Source organism: Anguilla rostrata, chromosome 2, assembly GCF_018555375.3.
Source record: "Anguilla rostrata isolate EN2019 chromosome 2, ASM1855537v3, whole genome shotgun sequence".
NCBI classification, from domain to species: Eukaryota; Metazoa; Chordata; class Actinopteri; order Anguilliformes; family Anguillidae; genus Anguilla; species Anguilla rostrata.
The window spans coordinates 9749060-9776801 of record NC_057934.1 but is presented as its reverse complement, the minus strand read 5'-3'; the positions used below and the strand labels follow the sequence as shown (position 1 = coordinate 9776801).

At 45.7% G+C, this 27742-nt stretch overlaps 2 protein-coding genes across 4 annotated transcripts in view; both read left to right on the top strand.

The window, feature by feature from the left end:
- Positions 1-9716, top strand: part of LOC135245637 (spectrin beta chain, non-erythrocytic 1-like) — an 84329-nt gene extending 74613 nt beyond the window's left edge. For all 3 annotated transcript variants that reach the window (XM_064318819.1, XM_064318815.1, XM_064318828.1), the window contains 9 exons: positions 266-404; positions 613-697; positions 1470-1666; positions 2137-2237; positions 2666-2720; positions 6017-6210; positions 6856-7029; positions 7258-7300; positions 7899-9716. In XM_064318819.1, coding sequence (XP_064174889.1) covers positions 266-404; positions 613-697; positions 1470-1666; positions 2137-2237; positions 2666-2720; positions 6017-6210; positions 6856-7029; positions 7258-7300; positions 7899-8114 — 1204 coding nt within the window. In that variant the 3' untranslated portion in view covers positions 8115-9716. The remainder of the gene's footprint in view (positions 1-265; positions 405-612; positions 698-1469; positions 1667-2136; positions 2238-2665; positions 2721-6016; positions 6211-6855; positions 7030-7257; positions 7301-7898) is intronic.
- Positions 9717-12104: 2388 nt separating this feature from the next.
- The window catches only part of LOC135249568 (echinoderm microtubule-associated protein-like 6), a 35670-nt gene continuing 20032 nt past the window's right edge, over positions 12105-27742 (top strand). The window contains exons 1-11 of the mRNA XM_064325178.1: positions 12105-13417; positions 20540-20699; positions 20868-20930; positions 21176-21244; positions 22211-22396; positions 22674-22809; positions 23234-23435; positions 23703-23840; positions 25219-25475; positions 27068-27280; positions 27425-27592. Coding sequence (XP_064181248.1) covers positions 13221-13417; positions 20540-20699; positions 20868-20930; positions 21176-21244; positions 22211-22396; positions 22674-22809; positions 23234-23435; positions 23703-23840; positions 25219-25475; positions 27068-27280; positions 27425-27592 — 1789 coding nt within the window. The 5' untranslated portion in view covers positions 12105-13220. The remainder of the gene's footprint in view (positions 13418-20539; positions 20700-20867; positions 20931-21175; positions 21245-22210; positions 22397-22673; positions 22810-23233; positions 23436-23702; positions 23841-25218; positions 25476-27067; positions 27281-27424; positions 27593-27742) is intronic.

Here is a 27742-nt window from a genome sequence, read left to right as displayed (position 1 = left end):
AGAGCAGTTAGGGGTTAGGTGTCTTGCTCAGAGACACTTCGACACGCCCAGGGTGGGGATCGAACCAGCAACCCTCCGACTGCCAGACAACCGCTCTTACCTCCTGAGCTATGTCGCTATGTCCTACCAGCCAGTCATTTGCCAGTAGCACACTCATTTTGAAATTTCCCAAATATCACATGATCATGTGACTCTCTCACCCTCTGATCATTTGGTCATATGACTCCCTCGCCCTCTGATCACTTGGTCATGTGACTCCCTGCAGGGACGTGTCATCGGTGGAGCTGCTGATGAATAACCACCAGGGCATCAAGGCGGAGATCGACGCCCGAAACGACAGCTTCACTGCCTGCATCGAGCTGGGCAAGTCGCTGCTGTCACGGAAACACTACGCTTCTGAGGAGGTGGGTCTACCTGCGGACACGCCCTCACCTAGCCTGCATCGCACACTCCAACCCCCCTTTACACACCTGTACAGCTCCTGCACACTGCTGACCGCTTAAAAAGACAACATTCAAAATGATCCATTCATGTGATTGTTTGTTTCTTTCACAAATATTAGAACCTTGAAAATGTAAATCCCTCTCACCAGTCAGTATCTCTCCCCTGCAGATCAAAGAAAAGTTGCTACAGTTGACGGACAAGAGGAAAGACATGATTGACAAGTGGGAGGACCGATGGGAGTGGCTTAGACTGAGTAAAGTCCTTGTTTTCTTCTCTGCATGTGTGCGATTGTTTCAATGTGTGTGTGATGGCTTCCACATGTGTAATCACTTTTGTGTTTGTGATAGCTTCGGTGCGTGTGCGATTGTTTCAGTGTGTGTGATTGCTTTGGCTCGTTCGCTTTCATCCTCATGTCTCCTCGCCCCCACTGTCCTCTCTGTGAGAAAGTGCTCTCACTGCAGTGCATTATGGGTATGTGAGGATGAGCCCACACTCAGTAAGACTCAATCGGCTGCACAACACAATGGCTCTGTAGAGAGAGAGAATCAGTAAATGCAGTTTCACACAATGACTCACTGAAAACCGAACGCTGTGTCAGTGTTATTGTTATTGTCAGTGTTAATGTCAGTGTTAGTGTTAGTGCTAGTGTTAATGTCAGTGTTAGTGTTAGTGCCAGTGTTGCTCTGTCCTGCCCTGTGGTCTGTGAGCATTAGCTGCTCATTTGCTCCCTGGCTGCCACCTGCTGGCAAACACTGGCATCACATCTTGGGCTGGTGCCAAAATATTTCACCGCTTACTACAGCCCAACTACAGGTGGCAGTGTGTGGGAACTGGGCTTGCTACTATGAGATGCGTCACAGGAACAGGACAATAAAGTGTGAACAAAAACTGAAACTACAGTCAATAATTCCATATTTGTGTACTTTAAGGATAAAATGGAAGTGTAATTGAGGTTTGTGTCAGTACCTGGGGTGTGGGGTATGGGTGAGATGGCAGAGTTGACCCCTGTTTCTCTCGCGGGACAGTTTTGGAAGTGCACCAGTTTTCGCGGGACGCGGGTGTGGCGGAGGCGTGGCTGCTGGGGCAGGAGCCCTACCTGTCCAGCAGAGAGATGGGACAGAGCGTGGACGAGGTGGAGAAGCTGATCAAGAGACACGAGGCCTTTGAGAAGTCCGCCGCTACCTGGGAGGAGAGATTCTCTGCCCTGGAGCGGCTCACTACGGTGAGAACGGGGGGGCGTTTGGAACAGACCACTGTGAGCACAGGGGGGTGGGTGTGATGATTAAGAGCTTACACGGAACGCTTCAAACATTTGCTGTAAAAAAGAATTTTTGAAAAGTGTATAATAACTGTATAGTAACTGCGTGCTGTTGGGTTGCTCTGTGTGCTGCTGGGTTCCTCACTGATGTAGTGAAGCAGGTTGTGGGAGGAGTTTAATGACAACAGAGCAGTGTAGTGGTTATGGAACTGGGATCGTGGCTCAAAGGATGTGGGTTCGAGTCCCGGGATTCCCCGTTAACAAGATACTGAAGTTGAAGTGCCCCACTGTACAGACAGATTGTGTGTAAAATGTAATGTGTAAAAACTGCTTAATGCAGGGATTGTTGGATTGTAAATAATGAAATACAGTATATTTCAGTAATGCAGTGAATATCAGTGTGATGCAGTGACTAATGGTGATGTGTGTTGCAGTTGGAATTATTGGAAGTGAGAAGAATGCAAGAGGAAGAGGAGAGGATGAGACAGCCCCCTGCGGAATCCCTGCCTGCACCCACCTCAGATTCTGCGCAGAAGTAAGCCTGTCCGTCAGGGAAGAGACACGAGACGCACACAGTCTGTCAGAGACATGCTAGACACACACAGTCCAACAGAGACACGCTAGACACACACAGTCCAACAGAGACACGCTAGACACACACAGTCCATCAGAGAGACACTAGACACACACAGTCCAACAGAGACACGCTAGACACACACAGTCCATCAGAGACCCACTGGATCCACAAAATCTGTCAGAGACACACTAGACACACAGTCCATCAGTGAGACGCTAGACACACAGTCTGTCAGAGACACTAGACACACACAAAGCCTGTCAGACTTACACACAGAAAAAACTTTGACCTGCGTCTCTTAGACTGGTAAGGACCAATGCTGATTGGGTTCGGTCCTTGGACGGTTTGAGCTGAGGGTGTTTTTTTTTCCTGCTTGTGTCCCGCAGGGAGGGTGAGCAGATCGCCCAGAACGGGCTGCCGTCAGACCAGGACTCCCCACGGGTTAGTTACCGTTCCCAAGCCTACCAAAACTACACCAGCTTCCAGAGCCGCCGTCCCGCCACCGAGCGCCCGGGACTGTGACCCGGTCACGGATACAAACTGGCAAACCCCGTCAATCCGCTCGCTTCCCATCATCACTGTGTAGTTCTCACGGCTTAACACACCAGAGTGGTTTAGTCTGTGTCTCTGTGGGTGTCCTCATGTTTTTAATCAGATACATTTTGTGTGCTGTTCCCTCAAGTAGTAGTCTACGCAAAGGACAAAAAATAAGAAACGTGCGATTATATCATTTTGGGCTTTCACTCTGTTACCCAGTTCATATTTTAGGAGTTTGCGTCACTAAAACTGACTTCCACATTTTTAAAACTAAATATAAGTGCCTTATTCAGTCAGGGGAATCAATTATAATTATAACAATCCGTCCAAATGAGGATATGTTTATGTTTTAATCGGTGGGGGAACACAGACCCTCTAATGACAGTCTCGTTCTTGCTGGATCCTGAAATGGAAACGCATTGGTGCTCATTACACTCAAAACTGTTTTTCTGTTATAAATATATATATTATTAATATTTATATTAATTTCTGTTACAAATTTCTGTTATTAATGGTACATTCCAGTGTTTTGAGGGTTTACTTTTCAGTGGCGGTAAATATGGGTAAATCTGGTGACCAGCTGACCTCTGATCGCGTACTGATTGGTTGAGCCAGTGTCACTCTGTTGGGTCTCCCTTGGTTGCAGGTAGCTTGTGTCTTTCTTTAGGGTATCAATAGGGGATGGAGTACTGTGATTGACAGCTGTCAGTCTGTCAGCCCCCAACCTCCAAGCATCTTGGTTAATACTAACATTTTTGCTGCAGTCAGTCATCTTGTTTTGTGTTTCTGATGGTTCACATTGTCATTTCATGATCTGTTTTCTTGTGTATTACTCATGCGCAGCTTGATTTTATGAATGATATTTACCTGTACGGGCCATGTTGTGTTACTGCTGTTGTGTCTTGTTTCTGCTCCCTCCCCCCTGCTGTAAATGTTCAGCAGGACTGGGTGTCATTTGCAGCCACATTCACTAACAATAAAAGCCCTGCCCATGATCCCTATGCTGCCCCTGTCTGTCTGCACCTGTACGTGTGTGCCCCAGTGTGTGAGCGTACCTGTATGTGTGCATACCTACATGTGAGTATGCCTGTATGGGACCACACCAGTATGTGTGCACCTGTGTGTGAGCATACCTGTGTGTGTGCACCTGTATGGGAGCACACCTGTATGTGAGTGTATTTGTATGTGTGCGCCTGTATGTGTTCTCCATTTCCTGTTGAAATAACCCCCATATTTGTCTCCATGTGCATGTTAGCAGCTTGTATGTAATTTGTCAGTTGCCGTTGTTTGTTTATTTGTTTGTTTGCACCGTGGTTTAATTTTTTTGGCGTGGTTTGTGGCATTTAGATCATACATTTCAGGGGCATTTTAATCACACCTAAATCGTCCCTTTTACTGACCTGAAGACTCAGTGCTGTTTGTCCTGGCTCCACCCTCTCTGGGCGTGTCTGCCTGAGGAAGCAGCAGAGTCACTCTCCCCCTCAGTTGTATATTAGACCTGTATGTGATACTCTCTCTGAGTATTCCAGCACAAATGCTGAACTTATTCCCAGAACTGCCAACTGGGAGATCTTTAGACTGTTTTTAGAATTAACCATCTGCAAGGGAAATTGGGTTTACAGAGGGTTTAAGTAAATTTAGCCAGTTGATTTAATTTGATTAACTTGACGTCCAAAGGGGAAATGAGGGCAGACTTCTTATTTACATGCCAACCTTCCTGTTAAATAGTGTCATATGGCTGTTTAATTAAATTCATTATATTAGTCTTCTAACAAGTCAACACCCTGTTCTGCTTCCTGTAAGAGGAGCTGCTTTTGCAGTGGATGAGACAGTGAGCTATTTCTGAATGCAGTTTTAGACACATAGAGGTAGGGGTACAAAAAAAGGAAAAATCAGAATTCCAGGGAATTAGGGGTCCTTCCCTAATATCCACGAGGACTCCAGTGGTACAGGCTTTAGTGGAGGTGTGGCTACAGAAGACCACCGCTCCAGCCCCAGCCAATCGCGTTGTCTGAAAGGCGGCACTGGTGGCCAGGGCACCAATCAGAGCAGCCAGACAGCAGCGGTCCATGGCGCGCGGGGATCGGCCTGGTCTTCCATGGGCTCTGTAATGCGGTAATTACTTCCATCACTGGAGTGGCTGTGGTGTTTACATGACCTTCTAGCAGTCAAAACTGCCCTCTACCATTTAACCGAAATGGTAGCTCATTTCAATAATTTCTCATGAGTGCCACTTTTTAGCAGTTTTTTCAAATGGATTATTCTCCATTCTTTGCTGTTTGTCAGTTTTTTGTTGCTGTGGCTTTGAGTTGTCTTTGATACTTTTGTTTGCTTTGTGTGCCTTTGAAACATTTGATGTTTTTTTCCCCTCTGTCTCTTCATCCAAAATCCCAAAAAACTCTGGTGGATGCTTGCTTGTGTATCCGCTGTCCGTGTGTGAATTTCCTTAACCCAGCTTTTATAGCCACTGCGAGCATCCAACACAATTTGGCTTCATATCATCTCATCAACAAGATGCTTCAGTAGGAGCCGGAGTTTGAAATAGCTGTAGTTCTTAGTTTCCCTGCCTTCATTAATTCTGGCAGACGTTGCTCGTGTCGAGATCGCTGCAGTGGAGCCGAAAGCTGAAGGTTTCTTCTTCTGTTTTCCATTCTCTCCGGGTTTCTCTTAACTGAAGAACCAGGTGCCTCTTGCATAGCAGGCAGCAGTGGTTCTAGAGTTGACCTTGTGTGATTCTCTGGTGTGGGGAAGCAGGGTGTTATTGCCAAAGGAACTGAAGAGGCTTTAATGCCGTTAGTTCAGCCCAGAAGCTCATCAGCCTTGTGCCCAGTCTGCCGTTTATAAAGACAAATTTCAGCAGCTGCACATTGACAGGAATTTAGATACTTTGGAAGAAGTTTCTCACTTAAAAATTCAGATTGAAGAGGAGCTAGCCCCACAGAGTAAAGGCTGCCCATCGTAATCTCTGCAGGAGGGGAAAGGTTTGGCTTCATTTCCCCTCTTGTGGCTTAATGTTGCTGTTTAAACACACTCTTATTTTCACCACACATGCTGTGTCTGTATAGCCTCTGATCCTACTCTGCATGAGCCTAGTGTAGCTGAGGTTGCATCCAGTGGGCAAGTCCAACTCTGATTGCCTCTCCCCCTTCCTCCCTTCCTTCATCCCTCTCTCTCTCTCTCCCTCTCTCTCTCTCCTGTAGGACGGAGGTGAGGTGGTTAACGGTGTGGAGAGGAGCTCTAAGGAGTCCAGCCCGATCCCCTCCCCCACAGTGGAGCGCAAAGGAAAGCAGTCCTCCACCCTGCCGGCCAAATCCGACCTGCCCACGTCCCAGCTGGAGGGAGTCCTGTACCGCAAGCACGAGTGGGAGGGGCCCAACAAGAAGGCATCCAGCAGGTACCAGCCCCGCCCCCCACACTCGGTTCCCAGCCCTGCCCCCAAACCTAGTCACCAGGGTCGCCTCCACACCCTGTCACCAATCCTGCCTCCACACAAGAAACAAGCCCCGTCCCCACTGCAGCTCACTGGCCCCACCTCCCCACACAGGGTTACCTGCCGTGCCCTCGTACCCAGTCACCAGCCACACCCCCACACCAGGTTATCAGCCCTGCCCCCACACCAGGTACAAGCCCCGCCCCCACACCAGCTCACCTGCCCCACCCCCACACAGGGTTACCTGCCATGCCCCTGCCCAGTCACCAGCCCACCCCCCACCAGGTATCAGCCCTGCCCCCACACCAGGACAACCCGCCCCCACACCAGCTCACCTGCCCCACCCCCACACAGGGTTACCTGCCCTGCTCCCATGCCCAGTCACCAGCCCCACCCCCAGACCAGGTCACTGAGGTTTCTCAGTAGTTGCATAATCATGGAACTCTTCCACCCATTCACTCACTATTGTGAAACCACCCTTTTGAGAGATAGAAAGCTGAGGGTTGTAAATGTAGATATACCAGATGGAGGTGAATGAATGAATAAGTGAAAATGAATCATGTGTTTGGTAAGTGAGACTAAAGCGGACCCATCTCTGCATGCTCTCAGGTCCTGGCACAATGTTTACTGTGTCATCAACAATCAAGAAATGGGCTTTTACAAAGACAACAAGAACGCAAGCCAAGGCATCCCATACCACAACGAGATCCCCGTCAGCCTGAGGGGCGCGGTCTGCGAGGTCGCCGTCGACTACAAGAAGAAGAAGCACGTTTTCAAACTGAAGTAAGGCTCTAGCGATCCTGCAACTTGTGTTCTGTAGTCATTTCTTAGTTTTATATTTTTGTTGTTGCCACATTTAATTTGATGTTTTGAGTAATTAGTTAATATTGGTCTTGCGTGTTACTTATAGTGCTAACAGCCGTGTGTAAATATTTGGCTGTATGTGTGGAGATAAGGGGGATGGAGATGGAAATGCAGGTTATTGCAGTTATTGCCTTTATCTTTTTTCAGACTGACAGATGGCAATGAGTATCTCTTCCAAGCCAAAGATGATGTAAGTAATGTTCTCTTCTGCCGGAAAGTGTCAGGAAGTTATCTTGAAGATTTGCATCGTGGAACAGTACTGCTGTGCAAATAATCATACATCTGTTTTATGTTTTTAAAAGAAAAAGATCTGTTTTAGGATCTTTTTGCTACCCTTTTAGTTGTTTGTTTTAGCAGTTTGTTTTCTAGTTTTGGAGAGAGAACAGGCTTTTTGATATCTTAGTAACCACACAGTCTTTATGTACTTATACTGTGTTGCTGAGTTGGAGTTTGTAGGCAGGATTTACTCAATAAAGTCGTTTTTTGCAGTATGATGTTTGCATGACCTCTTATGGTGGCGTGGGATCATCAAGCTTCCAATTGACAAGAGAATTAATTTTTTTAAATGACACATGAGCACCTGTGAATTTATTTGACTGAAATACTTCTGAAATGAAGTGTGTAGGAGTGGTTAATGGTGATTTATGTATGTAAGGTAGGAGCCTGATGATGCTTAGCTTAATGTAGAGAGTCAGCCCAGCTTGAGCACGGACAGCAGTTTGAGTAGATCCTCAGGTGTCCCTCTCCGTACTGACACTCACCCCCCTCCCCCACGCTGACCCGCGCAGGAGGAGATGAACATGTGGATCCAGGCCATCTCGAACGCCGTCGCCTCGGACAAGTCGGAGGTGACGCCTAGCAACCAGAGCACCCCCGCCTCCGGCCGCGCCCAGACCCTGCCCGCCACTGTAACCATGACTACGGAGTCCAGCCCAGGAAAGAGAGAGAAGGAGAAGGAGAAGGAGAAAGAGAAACGCTTCAGCCTATTCAGCAAGAAAAAGTAGAGCTCCACCCCCTTCCTCACCCCCATACCTGCGAGGTCATTTTATTTCCTGTTTTTTTTTTTTACCCGTCATTTCCGGTGATATTCCAGCATGCAAGCTCAGAACCAAGACTCCCCTCTCTGTTCCGAACGTTCCTTCGATTGGTCATTTACAAGTAACTGACAGAGAGTTTACAAAAAGGTAGATGATGACAAAAATAATGAGGATTTGACCTGTAATGTGTCGTGCAGAAGCCATCTTAAAAAAGAAAATCTTAACCAAGCCAGGACCACATTTTTTCTTTGTTTTGTTTTTATTGTTCCTTTTTAAATATTTTTGAAATCAAATTTTTTGCTATTCCTCTTTTTTGTTTGTTTAATTGTATGTAGTTGCTAGGGTCTGGATATTAAAACATTTCCTCAATTTTGTGAGGCTGTCTTGGAAGGACAACTTGCATCCTTTTCTGCTATTGGACAGCAAGACAGCGGTGCTTACAAACCTGCACATCCATGCTCTGTAAATTCCAGTCACACACACACGCGTGCATGAACACACACACACACACTCACACACATGCACACTGACACGCACTCACATGCACATGCAGACACTCACACACACTCATGCACACACACACATACACACACACACACCTATTCAGTTATTTTACTAAGGTAGCTATGCTAAGTCTTGACTAATAAACCTTCCATCCATTATAGGAAGTTGGTATATCATCTTTGCTAATTCTTAGTATAAACTTACATTTGGATACAAACCAGTAATACTGAAAGGCCAGATTTTAGCCACATGATGAGACTCTTGTAAAAACAGAGATGATCAGTTAGAATGTTGGATATATAGGAAGGATAGGACACAGAATGAATTTTAAAATCTGTAATTTTACACATTTTTTTCTTCCTATTGTTTATCGTTTTTGTTTTTGTTCATTGTTGTTCTTGAGTTGCATTATAATATATGTTTCAAATAATTCTAGTACAGAGTATAAAAAAACTAGATGTATTATAAACACTTTAAAAGCATTGATGTTAAGTGGAAAAGTGGAATCCAAGCATTTACTGGAAAAATAAGTAATGTTACTCAAAAAGGTTGCTTGCTTGTTGGCTATAGCACTGCGTGTTATAATTTTTTGCTACATTATCTCGCTATTTGATACATAGTGTGCATTTCTCTGTCACTGTAACTATTGTACTGAAAATTTTCATCTTATTGCACAATCAAATAAACTGGCGTAATCCGAAATAAGTACTTTACTCAGACTGGGCCTGTAGGAGCGCAGAACCCTTGAGAACCCCCTGGTCTGTAGGGGTGCAGGACCCTTGGGTCTGTAAATGCAGAACCCTCAGGTCTGTGGTTTGCAGAACCCTTGGATCTGTAGGGGCACAGAACCCTTGGGTCTATTGGTATGCAGAACCCTTGGGTCTGTAAATGCAGAACCCTTGGGTCTGTGCTGTGCAGAACCTTCGGGTCTGTAGGTGTGCAGATCTCTTGGGTCTGTAGGTGTGCAGATCTCTCTGGCCCGGTTCTCAATATTGAGCTGCACCTGTAGAATTTTACCCTATCTGTTAAATATGTGCGATGTCATTAAAATGCTTTTAAAAATGACTGTGTCTGTACATTTTTTGCCTTTTAGCTCAAAATGAATACAGTTATCTTGTGGAATCCTGACCCTATATAAGCACTCTGCCACTCTGACACGTATGCATCTGCATGACTGGGCTACATGTACGCAATAATGTGAGAATATCATGCCTTAAGTGGATCTGGTTAAAAATGTATATTAAATACATCAACCAAAAAGAATTCCTGCAGATTATGGACTATTTTAAAAGACACACCTGTTTTGACAATATTCAGAATTCAATAATATGATTGCATGTTATTGCTAGTGCCATGTTTTATTGAGAGCAAGGCGCTTGCTGAAAAGTGTTTTCAAAATTTACCTGCACCTAAAAAAGGTTAAGTATTTGATGTTTGTATATGACTCAGGTCTTACCAAGGTTAGACAAAGGTCTGATGCTAACAAGTATGCATTCCGAACTGTTCTCAGATCAGCCCTGCTGCTGTAGAAAGGGTAATGCAGAGCATGATACATTTCCACCAGTAGAGGGAGCCAGTGAGTAAAGTAGCAGCATCTGAACCATAAAGCAGCAGAGTCTGTCACTCGGACTGAGGCTTTCTAAGTGCTAATCGGTCCAGACACGTGAGATGCTGGGGGAATCGCTCTGAGCTTCATTCCCTGTCTTTCTGAGAGTGCTTTTCATGGGTCAGTAGTTCAGCGTTTCCCTTGGAGAAGACCAAACGAACAGCAGAGCAACAGACCAGCCGGTCGGCAGTGCTCGGTGCTCACATTAATCCACTGTGGGTGGGAAGCCCAGCTGGTCTGGCGAAGGCCAGAATCAGTTGAACCAGAGATAGTGAGGTTCAGTTCCTGTGTTATGAACATCAAACATCCTTTTCCAGTTGTTAAACTCTTCCATGTTCATTCCAGAGAACTCGGCCAAATTTTGACAGAGCTAAAAAAAAATAATAATAATCTTGCAAAAAAAAATCTGCAGTGCTGTACTGTTATAATGAAACTACATTGCTGCATACTGAAGATGATTCTGTTATTGTATTCCCCACTTTGAGGTCCAGGGGAATCATCATATTTAAATAAAAGAAGAAATAAAGTCAATAAAACAAAGTCTGTTCTACTTGAGGAGACTCTAAAACCTGAAACTGGTTTTTATATTAAAAAAAACTTCTGTTTTTTGCCTAATTTTGTCAACTCTTCTCGCCAAAGACCTGCAAGAAGATTCTGGAGGAAATGTGTAAGATGCTTTTGTACAGAGCGATGCTACAATGTCGGTACATCAGCAAATACACCAATGAATCATATTATCATGGGCCAATTCAGAGTGTTGTAGTAGCTTTGTTTAGTGAGTGAGTGACATCTGAGGACACGGCTATATCCAAACAGGCAGAGCCTGAAAATATGAATTTTAAAATGGGAGCCCAGGGTGTTATCCATTCACAATACTGTATATATTAATGTACATTAATTATAATGAAATCGTATAAATATACAACTGACAGAATGAGCAATCTGACATTTAAATAGTTTTTTTTTTTTGACGTTTTTGCATTGATTGCTTTGAAAACATTTGCACTTCTAGGTGAAGTCTGATACTAAGTTATGACTCTAATGCAGCTTACTGTTAAAATCCTCTGGTTGACAGACTGTGCAAAATTTGCTTTACGTTGATACTTTTTCCATCTTCTCATATGCTCTGCTTCCCATTTCAAGAGTTACTTAATCTTCTTCCTTTTTCAAATCCAACTCACAGTAAGTCGCTCTGGATAAGAGTGTAAGCCGAATACCTAATATTATAAAATTTTAATATAAAATGCTATAGTAGCAGAAAGTTGAGTCAAGGCCAGCTAGACTGGGAGATACAGATACGTTTTAAACACCCAAGATGTGGTATGGGCAACATGAAGCCCACAGCAAATAAGCATTGTATATACTCTCTTCAAGAAAAACTTTTTTGGAGGGGCCCTTTTTACAGAGTGGGCTGTGCCACCTCCTGTGTTTGCATACAGAGTAACCACCACAGTGAGTACCTCCCTCTATTTTTGTGGAAGCACACGGTTGCTCGTCATGGAGTCCATGCGTGCATGTAGTCAGAGCAGTTTCATGGTTTCCACAAAGATGCCGGATTACGCCTTCAATGGCTGAAATTGCATTATATTAACTTGAACATGAACTACTGTAAAGTATTGATGGAGCGGGTGTCACATGCGCGAGGTTCCCCTAGTGTGGCACCTTGGACAGCGCTCAAGACGTGATTGCTGTTTAGTAGCTGCCACTCCGACGCGGTTTGCGATTGGAGGATTTTCTCGGGATGATAATGAACATACCAATCCCCGGCCGACTGCCCGCGTGTGCAGCGTCCACGAGGCGACAGTGGGCGGCGCTCGAGGCGTTGTAGTATCCAACAAGCTGTCAGCTGGAAACAAGAGCACCAATTCTCGAAAATACTACGTAAATACTATAGGGAAACTAACCGGAGCGCTTCCTCGCTACGTCGAATGTGTTCCGTAGTGTAGTCAACAGTGAGTAAGGATTCTGACTGTCTTTTTGCTTGTCCCTTTTCCGTGCTTTTTATTTTTTTTCGCCGGGCTGGTCGTTGATATTCTGGTCGATGCACAGTGTGTAAGCTTCTGTCATTAGGCTACTCTGCGAAGTAGATTGTGGAAGAGAGACCTGCAAAGAGATTCTGTGTTTTGAAATTGGGAAATCATCTGGTTTTGCAAGGAAGTTCATAGAAGATTTGCAGTTTGAAGCGTCTTTTTGTGTATATCACGACTGCCGGGATTTGTGGCTGCCAGTCCAAGTTGCACGGCGGAGGTTCACAAAACCTTGGAAGTCCTTACTTGATCTTACCGGTGCAAAATTGACTGCATTTTTGCATTGCATTGTATTTTTATTGAATTTCAGTGCATCCTCTAGTACTTTATATTTACAAAGTCAGTCGGAATGGTGGTAATTATGGCTGGAGACGGGGAAGAGGATTAACGCGAGGATTAGATGCTGTGTCCACTACTACTTGTGCTAATTTGCGGTTTATGCCCGTGTTTTGTGTCGTTTGTGTGGATTGATCGCATCTGCTTTACGCGCTACTGATCGTTTCCGCGCGATGACACGAGTAGGGCGTTTGTCAGTAGTAGCGGTTAAATACATGTTAGATAGTCTAATTATCAGTGGGAGAAGAACTGGCAGCATGCTTTTGAATGTACCAAAGTCACGGAATGAGAACATAATTTAATAATAGTGGCGCTGTGTGGCATTTGTCCGTGAAACGCTATGTACCAAATTTGTAGATGTATTTAGAGTAAATAAGGCTAGCCAACGGAATGATTAGTAGTGTGCACGCGAGCACTCATAGAGAACTGAACGGACAGTATTCCGGAGCTTGTGCGCGTCTGGTTTGATGCGAATATAGAAATCTACTGGCATATATGTATATAGCCCATGTAGGTCGGTTATAGAACGCGCATTCTGTAGGTACTGGAAGCGGTGGTGAAGTTGCAGCTGGTTATAAGAGAGCGACTGTAAAACACAGCATGGCTGACCGGACTGCCCCACGCTGCCAGCTCAGGCTGGAGTGGATCTACGGATACAGGGGACATCAGTGCCGCAACAACCTGTACTACACGGCGAGCAAGGAGGTGGTGTACTTCGTGGCTGGCGTTGGCGTGGTTTTCAACACCCGGGACCACACTCAGAGGTTCTACCTTGGACACAATGACGACATTATCAGGTAAGACGCTCTAAACTTCACACATTTAATATACTCTATACACTCCATACTCGGTATATTACTTTGAGCTGAAACAGTTTTGCAATCCATGAACTGGAAGAACCGACGCTATCTCAGTCCCTGTTTGATCAATATCTAAATCAACAGGTAGCCTTTACCTTACCATGTCATAGGGAGAAACTGAATAAAATAAAATCTCCGAGATAAATATGAAAATGAATGATTTCACCAAGGCACATGCGCAAAAAGCTGGCGCTTCATATGATATTTGGGAAACACAGCTAAACATTTAGGCTGTGCTTGCCTAGTTCTAGATGCACAACGAGCCATCCCAGAGTAGCAAGGAGCTTTCATTGGTTCTGCGTAGCCTACTTTATTTCCCATTAAAACAGAATATTGACATGATTTGAAAAACTCACTTATGAGACATTTTATGACCAAGTCTGAGTGGAGCAGTGGCATTTTCAGGCTGGTAGGACTGCAGATCGTTTTTATGATTTGATGACTAAAAGCAGCATTGCATTATTTGGCCAGTGTAGGTTTTTCTTGGAGGTCTTCTAACCCAGAAAAAAATCAGGTGAGGTACAGGTTACTGTGGATTGGGTAGAGGCCTGGTAAGATTGGGGTGTAGGTGCTGGGGACTGATTGTGCTGAATTGTACTGTCCCTCAACCAAGCAGTTCCAGTCCCATTCTGCTGATCGTAGCCCACGGAGACAGTAAGACTGCATCTGAAGTGGTGAAGATATAGCCTGTTTTTTGTCACGTTATTCAAACAGTGGGAAAGCAGAGAGGGTAACAGGTAGAGATGGGATCACAGAAAATGTTATAGTGGGGAATCAGGTGGGTGTGGGGGTGTCCTGTATGAGTTAACTGTTGGGTCTGCCCAGTAGTCCCCCCCCTCCTTGTTGAGTCTGCTTCCTCCCAAGGCATCTTCCCATTTTTTCCGCTTGGGAAGTTTTTCCTAGCCCCCCCTCGGCTTGCTTTGTGGAGGTTTAGGCCAGGGTGTGCTTTGAAGCGTACTGTGACAAACGTTTCGTGATATGTGCGTATATTTATGCAAGATATATGTAAATATGGGTGTGATATGAATTATTTATATTTTGTATTTACATAGTATGAAAATGTATTTATACATATGTATCAAAATCAGGTAGATCATCTTTCTGGGTGGTTTTTTAATAAAATAAATAAAATGAATAAAATACACCGTCTTCTCACCACAACTTAAATTCAACTGCTTGGCTGGGTGCCGGCTGATCCGTACGGTAGCAGAACCGTTCTACTGAGTCCAAACCCACTGGACGAGCTGGATATTCTTGGGTAATAGGGTTTAAGAAACGGGCTGTCGGCATCGTTGGGAAATTCGTACGCAGGAGGTGTGGTATTATGTTCAGTGTGCAGTCTTCACCGTGGCAATGCTGGCGCTGTGATTCGCTAATCGGGTGTATAGCTCTAATGCCAGTTGTCGTCTGTAGCCAAGCGTATGGCCAGCTGGTACAAATGGCATTAAAGTATTTAGACCTCCCAGTCTCCTGTACTTATGAGAGAAAATCCGCTCCGGAGTCTATAGTGACCCCTGAAAATGACCTGACTGTGTTTCATGTCAAAAGTCTGACCGGTGTTATGTGGAAGAGTTTGCCACTCTGTATGGTACCAAATCATATCCTAACATAGCACACCTCCTACCACTAAAAAGGCAATGAACATTTTTTTTCATATTGAATTGAAGGTATGGTGTAGGTTCTATTCTACCTGAACCAACTGCTTTCGGGCTTCTCTTTATCTGTAGGGAGATTTTTGGGCAACAGACAGAAAGCGCTGAATTAAAAACACTGAGTGAAACGTTTATCCGCAAAGTCAGGGCTCATAAATCTTTCAGCATCTCAGGTTATTTGAGCTCATTTTTCCTCTTTCCAGGTTTTCTTTTTTTTTCGGTGGTATTGAAGTGCTCTAAGGTTGAGGGTAATTGGTCCCTGGTGGTAATTGGTGGCGAGAAAGCCACCAGGCAGCGAAGCTAAGTGGCCGTGGTTGAAGAGATGAAAGCGCCTGTGACATTTTAGAACAGCTGCTCCATCACTCTGCTATAACCCCAGTCAGGAGTACACCGCACACTGTCCTCTGAAATCAAACACGTTTTAGCATAGCCACCTGTGCATATAGCCTGAACATGCTTATAATTAAGAAAGGCAGTTATTTTTATTAGGCATGCTGCATTAATCATTAAATGTGTCGCCATGTATGCGCCAGACTTCAGTGCTGATATAAACATAGTTATCAACTAATAAGTCGTCCTAACAGCAGTCTTAATATTCTCCAGTTCAACTGTTTTTCTGTTTCCGCGAGCAGAGAAATATAAAAATTTGGATACATTTAAAATAAATGTGTTCTTCATTTTTAAGAACATTCATTCATATGCAGGCTATGAGAGCATTCCCTGCTGTAATGTAAATTTGCTTCATGAAGCTGAAGCATGTCGGTCAGTTTGGCGATGCAGTGATTCAGCTCGTTAATGAAATGCCACAGACGTCTGCCTGGGACACACGTCTCTCGCTCTGCTTCATTCCAGTGGACGTTTCTGTGGTCTCGTCAACCTGTGTGCCCTGTGAGTTTGTCCTTAACATGTCACAGCACATCTTCATTTCCTCTCATAAAGTCTGCGTTGAGTCACATCGCTGTAAAGATTGATTCACTCCTGTTAGAGGACTGGAAGGTCGGTGTGAGCAATGCTGTGTGCTGAGGGCCACGAGGACTTGTTCAGTGAGTGGAATATTGTGTATCATCCCTATTGGGTAAAAAGAATGTCATGGAGGGCTAAGCTACATCAGTTAACACACCGCTGAAATGTCAGAATGACTTTTGCTGTTTCACTGTTTTGCTATGTCATGTGCATGGTCTGTCTGTACTGAGAAATTGGCTGTGAAGGTATGGGGTCAGTGCTGATGATGTCATTGGTTTGAGATGACGGGGTCTGCACTGACGATGTCATTGGTTTGAAGAGATGGGGTCAGAGCTGATGATGTCATTAGTTTAAGATGATGGGGTCAGAGCTGATGATGTCATTGGTTTGAGGTGATGGGGTCAGAGCTGATGATGTCATTGGTTTGAGGTGATGGGGTCAGAGCTGATGATGTCATTGGCTTGAGGTGATGGGGTCAGAGCTTGTGATGTTATTGGTTTGCGGATTTAGCAACAAAATTTGCATGTGCAAAAACGCCAGCAGTCATATGTCAAAGTTAGTTGCAAATTAGCATAATCGTTTTGGAAAATGACCGGGCAAGTGGCTGATCGTGTCCTGCATCTGAAACATGCCTCTTTGACTCAGCTGTGGGCTAGCGCATTGAGGGTGGACGTGTCCCTCAATGTGTACTCTGTACGAACATGTGAGCGTTTGTATCATTAGGTGACAAATGACAATGTATTGACATGTATTGGAAAATCTATTTGGAGTGCTTCCATGTATTCAATATGGTATTATACTGTTTCAGCATAAAGGGCAGTAGCAGGGTTTGTTTAAGGCTGCCATTCTTCCCCACAGCCCTCCTTAGTCACCCCCCTCCCCCAACCCCCCACACAGCTGCCCATAGCCTTGTCTTTAAAATGTCAGGACTTAAGGGAAATAGATCCATGGAGTGTTTTGCCCTTTTTATTGTGAGCACATCTCTCCCATTCAGTTACACAACAGGCTCTGAATGTCTGTGGTGTAGGCCTGTGTGTGTGTGTGTGTGTGTGTGTGTGTGTGTGCGTGTGTGTGCGTGTGCATGTGTCCTCGCATTTCTCTGACAGAGGTGATTTCTTGCACCTGTTACCAGCAGTAAGATTAGAAGGGAAAGCCCAATGCCACATCCAAGTGTTAGGGAGCATTTCCACGGAAACAGTGGTGTAGTCATTTTGTCCATGGGGAATCTCCAAGTTCATCACTGGAGCTCTGTTGATTACCCAGACTGCGTCAGGTTTCTGCCATAGTTTACCCTGAGTGCCCCAGGTCTATGCTGTAGATTTCCCAGAATGCCCAAAGTCTCCGCTTAAAATTACCCACTTGGCTGCTTTGCTTGTGTCCAGCTCTGTCGGCGTGTATTTAGAAAAACCGCCATGAAATCAGCGTACAGCAAACGGCCTCTCTCCCCAGGCCATGGCAGATGTGAACAGGAAGGAAGTCGTGCATTAGCCTAGTTTGTCTTCCGCCTGCAGGGAAGTTGGTATTTTAAGATTGCGTTAAACGTCGCAGCGGAGACACGTCGTTCCACAGACTGCGCTCTGTGCGTCGGCCATCTTTGTAGTGGAACGCGTTCTATGGTTCATTCAGATGGAAAAGGGAGACGACATGGTTTTATTCACCTAACCCTGGAGGCGTTATTCCATGGCTGCGTTTGGGGAAAGAGCATAAAGGGTCTTTTGTGATATTATTTATGAAATACAGTGAAGGTTGGGCGTATGCCAGAAGGCACAACGTTACCTGAGCATGTGGTGTGAAGCAGCTGCTCTGTTCCATAAAATGTGCATCTGTAAATCTTTCTGATGGCAGGTACTGACAGAGTAGACCTAATAGTGTGTGGCACGGGGACTGTCTGTGACTCATTAATATATCTTATTGAGATCCAAAAAAATCCTCTTTGTCACCCGACAATGCACTTCCCTCCTGACAGGTGGTGTCACTCACAAATGCAGCTTCAGCAAAGAAATCCCGCCTCCCACTGCCAGTCAATCCTGAACCCGACCCAATCAGAGCGCGAGTGAGGGTCGCTGGCTCAGATCAGCGCGCCATTGGCTGGGTGCGTTAAGCTGGCAGCTCATCCTGCAGATGGCAGCCAATCCGTGCCCCGGAGAGCTGTGGGGAGGGAGTGTGGGGCATGTGTTGGGGGGGAGGGGTGATTTGTTAGTATGTTACACAGCTAATCTGCAAGACTTCTCACCTCGCTTCACACAGTTCAGGGACGCACTGCACAAGTTCATTCCTTTGGCGGAATGTGATGGTGTTTATTTGGCGGAATGTGATGGTGTTTATTTGGCGGAATGTGATGGTGTTTATTTGGCGGAATGTGATGGTGTTTATTTGGCGGAATGTGATGGTGTTTATTTGGCGGAATGTGATGGTGTTTATTTGGCGGAACGTGATGGTGTTCCATTTGGCGGAATGCGGTGGTATGATTCATTTGGCGGAATGTGGTGTGATGCTTCACAGAGCAGCTAATGAGAAGGGAATTCCAGACCTAGTTTAAATATTCTAACCATCATGCCTCTGGCTCTGAGCTAACCCCTCCCTTCACGAAGTGCGTCCGGTTAGTTAGTCTTGACAACTGAGACACGCAAGCCGTGATTTTAACTTTTGCATTTGGTGAGTTTTTCTTTGCCTTCATTTGCCAGCAATACCATGTCAAAAACCATCCATCTCTGTGCTGACGCATTTCAACACTCACTGGAGAATAAGTCATTTGTCCGACCAAGTGGTTTCCAAATTTGTTTTAGCAGTTTGTGTTAATTTTTCTCTCAGACTGTGGGGTTTCAAGTGGCAGCATTAGTGCAGATGCCAAGTTTTAAAGTGTGAAACCTGGCAGGCGGCGCTGTGCGCATTCTGTGCTCTGTGAGAAAATTAGCATATGTCTCTGTGAAATATGAATCTGCCCCTGTGGTAGTCAACACGTTCCGAGGCGTACCGCAGGTTCCTGAAAGCACTTCAGGATTTGTGGGGGTTTTATGGGGTTCTGTGCCCTTGACCTGTAGCTGTACCGAGCTGGATTACTGACCCTCCCCCAATGCTATGATCCTTCCCCATCTCCCAGTCTCAGAGAGACAGAAGGGGAACCCCCTCCGCTGTGTCTTTAATTTAAGGCCCGGTAACCGCTGCCCCTTTCTGCTAACCACTGCCCCATTACGTTAATCACTGCCCCGTTCCATTGCGTCTTTAAGACCCACTAACCACTTCTCCGTTCTGCTAACCGCTGCTCCTGTACCTAAATATCCACAGCGCCAGGCTCTGTGTGACTGTAATGAAGATGTTTGGTTTTCCGAGGAGAATCCTGGTTGTGCTCAGGGCGAAGCCATGGCTTTTTTTCTTTTTTTGTCCTGAGGAGCTGTTTTGACAGTTGAGCTGTCAGGAGTGGGCGTGATGTTTGTTGTGCTTCTCACATTCAGTGGCAGAGGTCTGAGTACGGCTCTCGGGGTAGACTGAAAGCACACAGACTGTTGTGAGGGCTGGTGTGCGTGTGTAGCTCCGGCAGGCTGATTCACAGTTAAACTGACCTTGGACAGCGTTGGGGGGAGGGGCATCGGTCCCCTTCGGAACTAACGTCTGTCCAGGGGGGGGCCATTCAATCAGACCGGGAAGTCTTGGACGTGCAAATTCATTGCTAACTACTGCTAAATTTCTTCCATCAGGCACTCAGGCCGGACATTACATTGCTGTGTCGAGACCTCAAACCGGACCTGTATTACTAATTTGAAAACCGGACATTCCGCTCGAAAACATCTGGCAACCCCGGGTCATAGCGATTAGCACTCAGCTGCTAAATTAAGGCTTATGTTCCTCCCTGATAAGCAGGATGCTGACTGTTCCCCAGGAGACTGATCAGTGGTTCTTCGGTAATGGCTTCATGTGGGGATGGCAGTAATTATTGGGTTGTTGTCAGGAAAAGTCGTTCAACTGTAAATGAACGTGCTCAATTCGTCGGAGAGATTCGGCACGTTTCGACGTTACTGTCCCCGGAGAGAAATGCAAGCTGAAGCGGGACCTGTGATTATTTTAGCAGTAGGAAGGGAGTCAGGATCCCACAGACTGGTGTCATTACAAGTGATTCCTAATTCAGAGCTTGTGGACACCTGTTGGGACACCGTCTGTGGAATACACCAATTTAGCACCTCTGTCTACGTTGAATTATAGTACAATGCATATGCGTACTATCACACACATTAGGGAACCTGATGGTTACTGTAGTTATTCAGGAATATTATTAGAACTATATATATTCTAATATAAAGTATTAGAAATACTGATTTGAGCCAGATGTGGTTTTAAGGTCTCTCAGCATAGTTATAAGGTCTCTCAGCATGGTTATAAGGTCTCTCAGCATGGTTATAAGGTCTCTTAACATGGTTATAAGGTCTCAGACAGAATTTGTGTGTTGCAGCCTCGCTTTGCACCCGGATAAAGTTCAGGTGGCGACGGGCCAGGTGGGGAGGGAGCCGTACATCTGCGTGTGGGACACCTACGGGGTGCAGACCGTGTCCATCCTGAAGGACATGCACACACACGGCGTGGCCTGCCTGGGTTTCGATGGTGACGGACAGGTAAGACTCACCTGAGATTCTCCCAACTTTTATCCAGCAGTAGAACACATCGCACCTCTCATTAATACACTAACGCACCTGACCTGTCATGAACCTTACATTAATGCTCTCATGCACCTCAGCTGTCTTAAACCTTACATTCATTATTTCCGTTTCCCCCCTGTGTAGCGGCTGGTCTCCGTGGGCCTGGATTCTAAAAATACGGTGTGTGTGTGGACGGCAGAAGGCAAGGTCTCACGAACGGGCACTTGACAGGTGGATCTGCTCGTCAACACATGCACATTCGCACACCAGGCACACACACACACACACACACACACACACACACACACACACACACACATACACACACAAATAAATTCCTCTGCTTTGCCAGCTCCTGTGTGACCCCCTGATTTTCTGGCCATTTATGTGACATCCTAATTGGGTGGCTGTGTTTGTGTGACACCACTGATGATTGGTTGATTGCATTTCAGATCTTTGACATTGCCTGGGATCTATACCAGCAGAACAGGCTGGTGAGCTGTGGGGTGAAGCACATCAAGGTGAGTCCAGGTGTGCTGTAGATCACTGGTGAATCCAGGTGTGATATAAAGCACAGGTGTTCTGTGAAGAAATAGAACACATTTTTATTTTATTTTTTTGTTAGAATTCCGTGTGAAGTGCATTTGTTTGGGTCCATTTCCACCTACATTTCACAGTGGAGTTCATGTACAAATGGTTATTCAGAAGTCTCTTCAGAAAAGTGAAATCTTAACGACAAATCTGAGTGATGTCCACTTATATTATTTAGAGAAGCGCTCAAAGTGCTCGTTTAACGAGAAATTGCAGTTAAAATGAAAGGGCTTTCAGAACATTTTCCCTGGTAATTTACGACCAGTCTGAAGCTGTCAGCGGGTGCTGTGAGGGCTGGACGAGGAACTAATTGCCTTGATCTGAGTTGCATTACATTTGGAAATATTTTGGTTCAGCCTGGTCAATTATTAAAATTCACAATAATAGCTGGCCCATTCTGGCTGCTGTATTTGTAAAGTGCATTGCAATATATTATGTAAATGACTGACACTGAGAGAAGAGTGTTGTGTGGAATTATGCATAATCTTCAGCATTACAGATATATCATGCTCACCACTTAGCCCTGCTGTCGCACCGTAGAGAAGCTAAATTATAGCGCTTTATCACTTTAATGCACTGAAGGATTCCAGATACTGTGAATACATTCTAGAATATTCCATCTTTTTCTGTGCAATGATGCAATGTGCAGGCTCTAGAAAATTTACGTTGCAGTGAAAGTCCCTACTTTTATTTTTTTGTTATTCCTGATTTTGAACATTTGCCCGTTTAATTTTCCTCTCCTTGCGAAACTTATCTTATGTGTGTTGATTTTTTTGTTTTGTTTGGAATGTGTTTTGCCTGTATGAGAAGTGATTTTATAATGTTATACTGATAGCAATGAAAAGAAAATAAAATGAAAGATTATTTTAAAAAATTAAATAATGCCTCCTCTGCAGTTTTGGGCCCTGTGTGGGAACGCTCTGACCCCAAAGAGGGGGGTGTTTGGGAAGGTGGGGGACCTGCAGACTGTCCTCTGCCTGGCCCTGGCGAAGGAGGAGGTGACGTACTCAGGGGCTCTTAACGGGGACATATACGTGTGGAAGGGACTGAGCCTGGTCCGCACACTGCAAGCCGCACACACTGTGAGTATTCAGTATGCATGTATGATTATATGTGTATGATCATGGATATGAAATATTAAAGGCATGTATGATGATAAGTGAGCATGTGATTATGAATGTGAAATATTAAAGGCATGTATGATTATATGTGAGTATATCATTATGAATATGAAATATTACAGGCATGTATGATTATTTGTAAGTTATTATGGATATGAAATATTAAATGCATGCTGATTATATGTGAGTATGTGATTACGGATATGAAATGTTAAATGTGGTTTATGCATGTGCACAGGCAGGGATTTTCAGCATGTACGCGTGTGAGGAGGGTTTCGCCACCGGGGGGCGTGATGGCTGCATACGCCTGTGGGACGGAGAGTTTAAGCCCATCACCAAAATCGACCTGCGGGAGGCGGAGCAGGGCTACAAAGGTGAGCCTGTCTATCATCTGTCCAGAGGACCTCTGTGTGGCCACCAAGCAGGGAAAAGACCGACGGACACATCACCTCTCTCTCCCTCTCTTTCTCTCTCTCCCTCTCTTTCCCTCTCTTTCTCTCTCTCTCACTCTCTCCCTCTCTCTCTCCCTCTCTCTCCCTCGCTGTCTTTTTCTCTCTGTCTCTCCCTCTCTCTCACTCTCTCACTGTTTTTCTCTGTCCTTTTCTCTGTCTCTCCCACTCCCTGTCTCTTTCACTCTCTCTCCTTCTCCCCTTCCTGTCTCTCTCCCCTCCTCCCTCTCCCTTGCTCTCTCTCTTTCTTGCCTCCCTGTCTCCATCTTCCTCTCTTTCCCTCTCCTTTGCTCTCTCCCTCTCCCCCACACTCTCTCTCCCTCCTCCCCCCTCTCTATTTCTCTCTCAGGCCTGTCGATTCGCAGTGTGTGTTGGAAAGCAGACCGCCTCCTGGCTGGGACTCAGGACAGTGAGATATTTGAGGTGATGGTTCAGGAGCGGGACAAGCCTGTTCTGATCATGCAGGGGCACAGTGAGGGGGAGCTCTGGGGCCTCGCCCCCCACCCCAAACAGCCACTTGCTGTTACCGGGAGCGACGACCGGTCCGTGCGGTCAGTGTTCCACTCGCCTGCATCACACGCACACACACACACACACACACACACACACAGGCATATCCTAAGCCCTTCAGTCCAGCCAGTTTAGGAAATCTATTTAAATTAATTCATTGAAAACCTTCCTAATTGGCCTTTACAGTTCCCACCCCTCTTCTCTGATTGGTCCATATGGCTACGTAGAACTGTAGAGTCTTGTATGATTGGTCAGCGTGACTGTACAGGCTGCAGAGCCTTCTCTGATTGGTCCGTTTGACTGCGCAGGCTATGGAGTTTGACGAGCCACACCCTGATTGCTCGCTGCAATATGGAGGAGGCGGTCCGAAGCGTGGCCTTTAACAACGACGGCTCCCAGCTGGCCCTGGGCATGAAGGACGGCTCCTTCACTGTGCTCCGTGTCAGGTAGGCTCCACCCCCCCCCGCAGCACAGGGCTGCCATTGGCTGTTTGGCCTCTGGTACATTGCGTTTCATTGTTGTGTTTTGGAAAGGTTCCACCAAAGATTCTCTGACTCAAGATACTCAACTCTTGCAAATACTCAACTCTGTTAAAGCCAAAACACTGCAGTTTGATATTTCATGCTTCTGAAAAATCATTAAGAGTTGTTGCCATGTACGATACTGTGGCAATACAGCTGCAGAAAGCTGAAACCTCAATTTAAACCTCCAGCTGTTCAGATTTTCACTCTTTTCACTCATGGAAACTTGGCTCAATGAGCAGATTTTGGGATCCATGGTGATAATTCATGAGAACACATGCAGTGCCTCATAAAGAGTCCAGAGATCATTGTAATAATCTTTGGGTTTTGACAGCAAAATTTTGCATGGTGTGTTCTGAGAGCGCTGGTTGATTATGATGCAGATGTAGTTATGTAAAAATGTATGTGTTATTATATAAGTGCCAGCTGTTGTTCAATTTCTGCGGTGCTGAAAATTCCTTCAAAACATAACAGAACTCAAAGTCCAAAAAACAGAGCAGCAAAAGCTCCTTAAATAAGACGGCAGTCTATTTGATAAAAAGTGAGCGGCCAAGGCAGGTGGGCCTGAACTTTTAAGAGAGAAAGATACTGTCCCTGATGGCTTAATTAATCATAATCTCTCTATCAGAGAAATAAGCAAGACACTAATGTGCATGGATGCTAATGGTAGTGCACTTGATCTCAGAGATGTGAGAAAGAATCAATCTTCATGTGAGTCTGTTTGATGAGACGGGAGGTGGTCCAGGGATGCATTGCCATGCCAACGCCTCAGGCTAGCATCCTCCGAGTGTTCTCAGTGATGCAGTCGGCACAGAAATGCCTCTCCTGACAGTTATTGATGTCTTTGCTTGAACAAGGACAAAAGGTACATTATTCCACATTAGCTAAGCTTGCCTCAGTTGCATGTATTTAGGCATTTATCAAACCTGTCCTGATTACTGAGGTAATGGGAGGCATGTAAGAGCCAGAGCTCGATTCCAAGATGAGAAATTAGGAACTTTTACTCCCCTAGAGCTCAGCAGTTCTGAGCCAATCACGGTGCTTCCATCTAATGCAAACAGACCAGCTTTGCATTACGCCAGTTCCTTTAAAAATTCATTTTTCTATAAACATATAAAATCAAATCCTGCTGTTTTGCTGGTTTTATGAGTGAATATGACAGTGTGCTTCAGCTTTTAAACATTCCCATGTCCAAGGGACTCACCTGGATAGATACAGTACATCATTTAAAAAATGATTGACAATGAATGTCATGACCAGTGGTCACCCTGCTCTGCCCTGCCCCACCCTGTCCCGCCCACAGGGACATGACGGAGGTGGTGCACATTAAGGACAGGAAGGAAGTGATCCACGAGATGAAGTTCTCCCCGGACGGCTCGTACCTGGCGGTGGGCTCCAACGACGGGCTGGTGGACGTGTACGCCGTGGGCCAGCGCTTCAAGAAGGTGGGCGAGTGCAGCCGGGCCCGGAGCTTCATCACTCACCTGGACTGGTCTGTGGACGGCAGGCTCCTGCAGACCAACGATGGGGACGGAGAGAGGCTCTTCTACCGCATGCCCTGTGAGTGCCCCTCAAATGCTACCATTGGGTTAGGACCTTCAAATGCTACCATTGGGTTAGGACCTTCAAATGCTACCATTGGGTTAGGACCTTCAAATGCTACCATTGGGTTAGGACCTTCAAATGCTACCATTGGGTTAGGACCTTCAAATGCTACCATTGGGTTAGGACCTTCAAATGCTACCAGTGGGTTAGGACCCTCAAACACTGCCAGTGGGTTAGGGCCCTCACACGCTGCCAGTGGGTTAGGACTCTCAAACACTGCCAGTGGGTTAGGACCCTCAATTGTTACCATTGGGTTAGGACCTTCAAATGCTACCATTGGATTAGGACCTTCAAATGCTGCCAGTGGGTTAGGACCCTCAAACGCTGCCAGTGGGTTAGGACCCTCACACGCTGCCAGTGGGTTAGGACCCTCACACGCTGCCAGTGGGTTAGGACCCTCAAACGCTGCCAGTGGGTTAGGACCCTCAAACGCTGCGTGTGGGTTAGGATCTCCAAATGCTGCGAGAAAGTTAGGACCCTCAAACACTGCCAGGGGGTTAGGACCCTCAAATGCTGCCAGTACATCATGGCCTTCAAACGCTGCCAGTGCGTTAGGACCCTCACTGGTTTTCATTGGTTCATTTTTCCAGATACGGATACAGATTTAGACAATTGCTGTTATTGTACTACGTGAATCTAAATCTCACAAACAGAAAACCTTTGATGATTAACAGCCTTCAGGTCTGCGTTCAAAGTGCCCAGACCCTGAACGCTCATAAGGCCTCATGATATTTTCAGATTTGGCAAAAACAACAATTTCCTGTTATCTCAGAAAAAGGAGTAAACCTTAACAATTATTAATGGTTAAAAGGTTAATGGATAAAAAGAAAAACACACAAATATAAATTTTCTCTCACAGTGGATAAAGTGATATCGTACCTGGGTTTGTGAGTTTGTCCTCCCAGCATTTCACCAGCATGTTAAATGGACAGTCTGGCAGGCTGTGATAAGCAGCAAGGTCAGGAAACACAGCCAAGCAGCCTGAACACACTGCTGCATCCAAGAGCGCACAGGCCAGCCACACACACACACGCACGCACACACACACAGACACACACGCACACACACACACACACACACACACACACACACACACACACGCACGGGGTTGGTTTTTATTCTATCAGATTAAGGGGCTCCACCGTGGAGACACTCTGAAAAAAGCCTTTGCACATAAATCAGATGATTAGTGCTAATTAGACCTGCATTTATCACCTAGCTCTGAAGGAGAATTAAAGGACCTTGAATTGATAACAGAAATACTCACATATATTTGCCGAGTGTTCCTTCAGTCGTCCTGATGTGCTGCCGTCATTAAAATGATGAGTTATCCTGTGTTCGTATGAGCAGGTCAGAGTGCTCGCAGGCCTTAGCCATCACCAGGGTCTCCTCAGTATGTGTCTCAGTGTTTTTGTCTCTGTTAACAATATGTGTAGTGGCCTTTGGGGACCTGCAGACTGTGTGTGTAGTAAAATGCACTTGAAATGCGCAGCACAGTCTATGAGCTCTGCTAATGAGAGAGCTCTGTCTGCCCCTTCCACCTGCAGCTGGTAAATGCGTCACCATTAAAGAGGAGCTCAAGGGGGTCCACTGGGTCTCCTGGACCTGCGTGATCGGGCCCGAGGTCAGCGGCATCTGGCCCAAATACTCACACCTCTACGACATCAACTCCCTGGACGCCAACTACAGCAGCGGCGTGCTGGCCAGCGGGGACGACTTCGGCCTGGTCAAGCTCTTCCGCTTCCCCGGACTGAGGAAAGGTGTGGGCTTTCATTCATTCATACATATAATTATTCACATTTTTTACATTTTTGTACTGAATATTAACACTAATGTTACTGTGCTGAATAAATAATGTTAATATTACTGTACTGAAGTAATAAGGTTGATGTTACTGCTCGCAGGGGCAAAATTCAAAAGGTACATCGGACACTCTGCCCATGTGACCAATGTGCGCTGGTCACATGACCTGCAGTGGCTCCTGAGCACGGGCGGGGCTGACCACGCCCTGTTCCAGTGGAGGTTTCTGCCCGAGGGGGTGATGAATGGGATACTGGAGCCACTTCTCCAAGGTGACCGGGACGTCCCGTACAGTTACTCTCATATGACACATTGTGTTTCTCCTCTACAGACAGTCCGTTAGGATCCATAATGCTTACTTTACATCTGAGTCCCAATGGTTAAATATACAATTAAAATGATTGCAAATAGACAACGTTGTC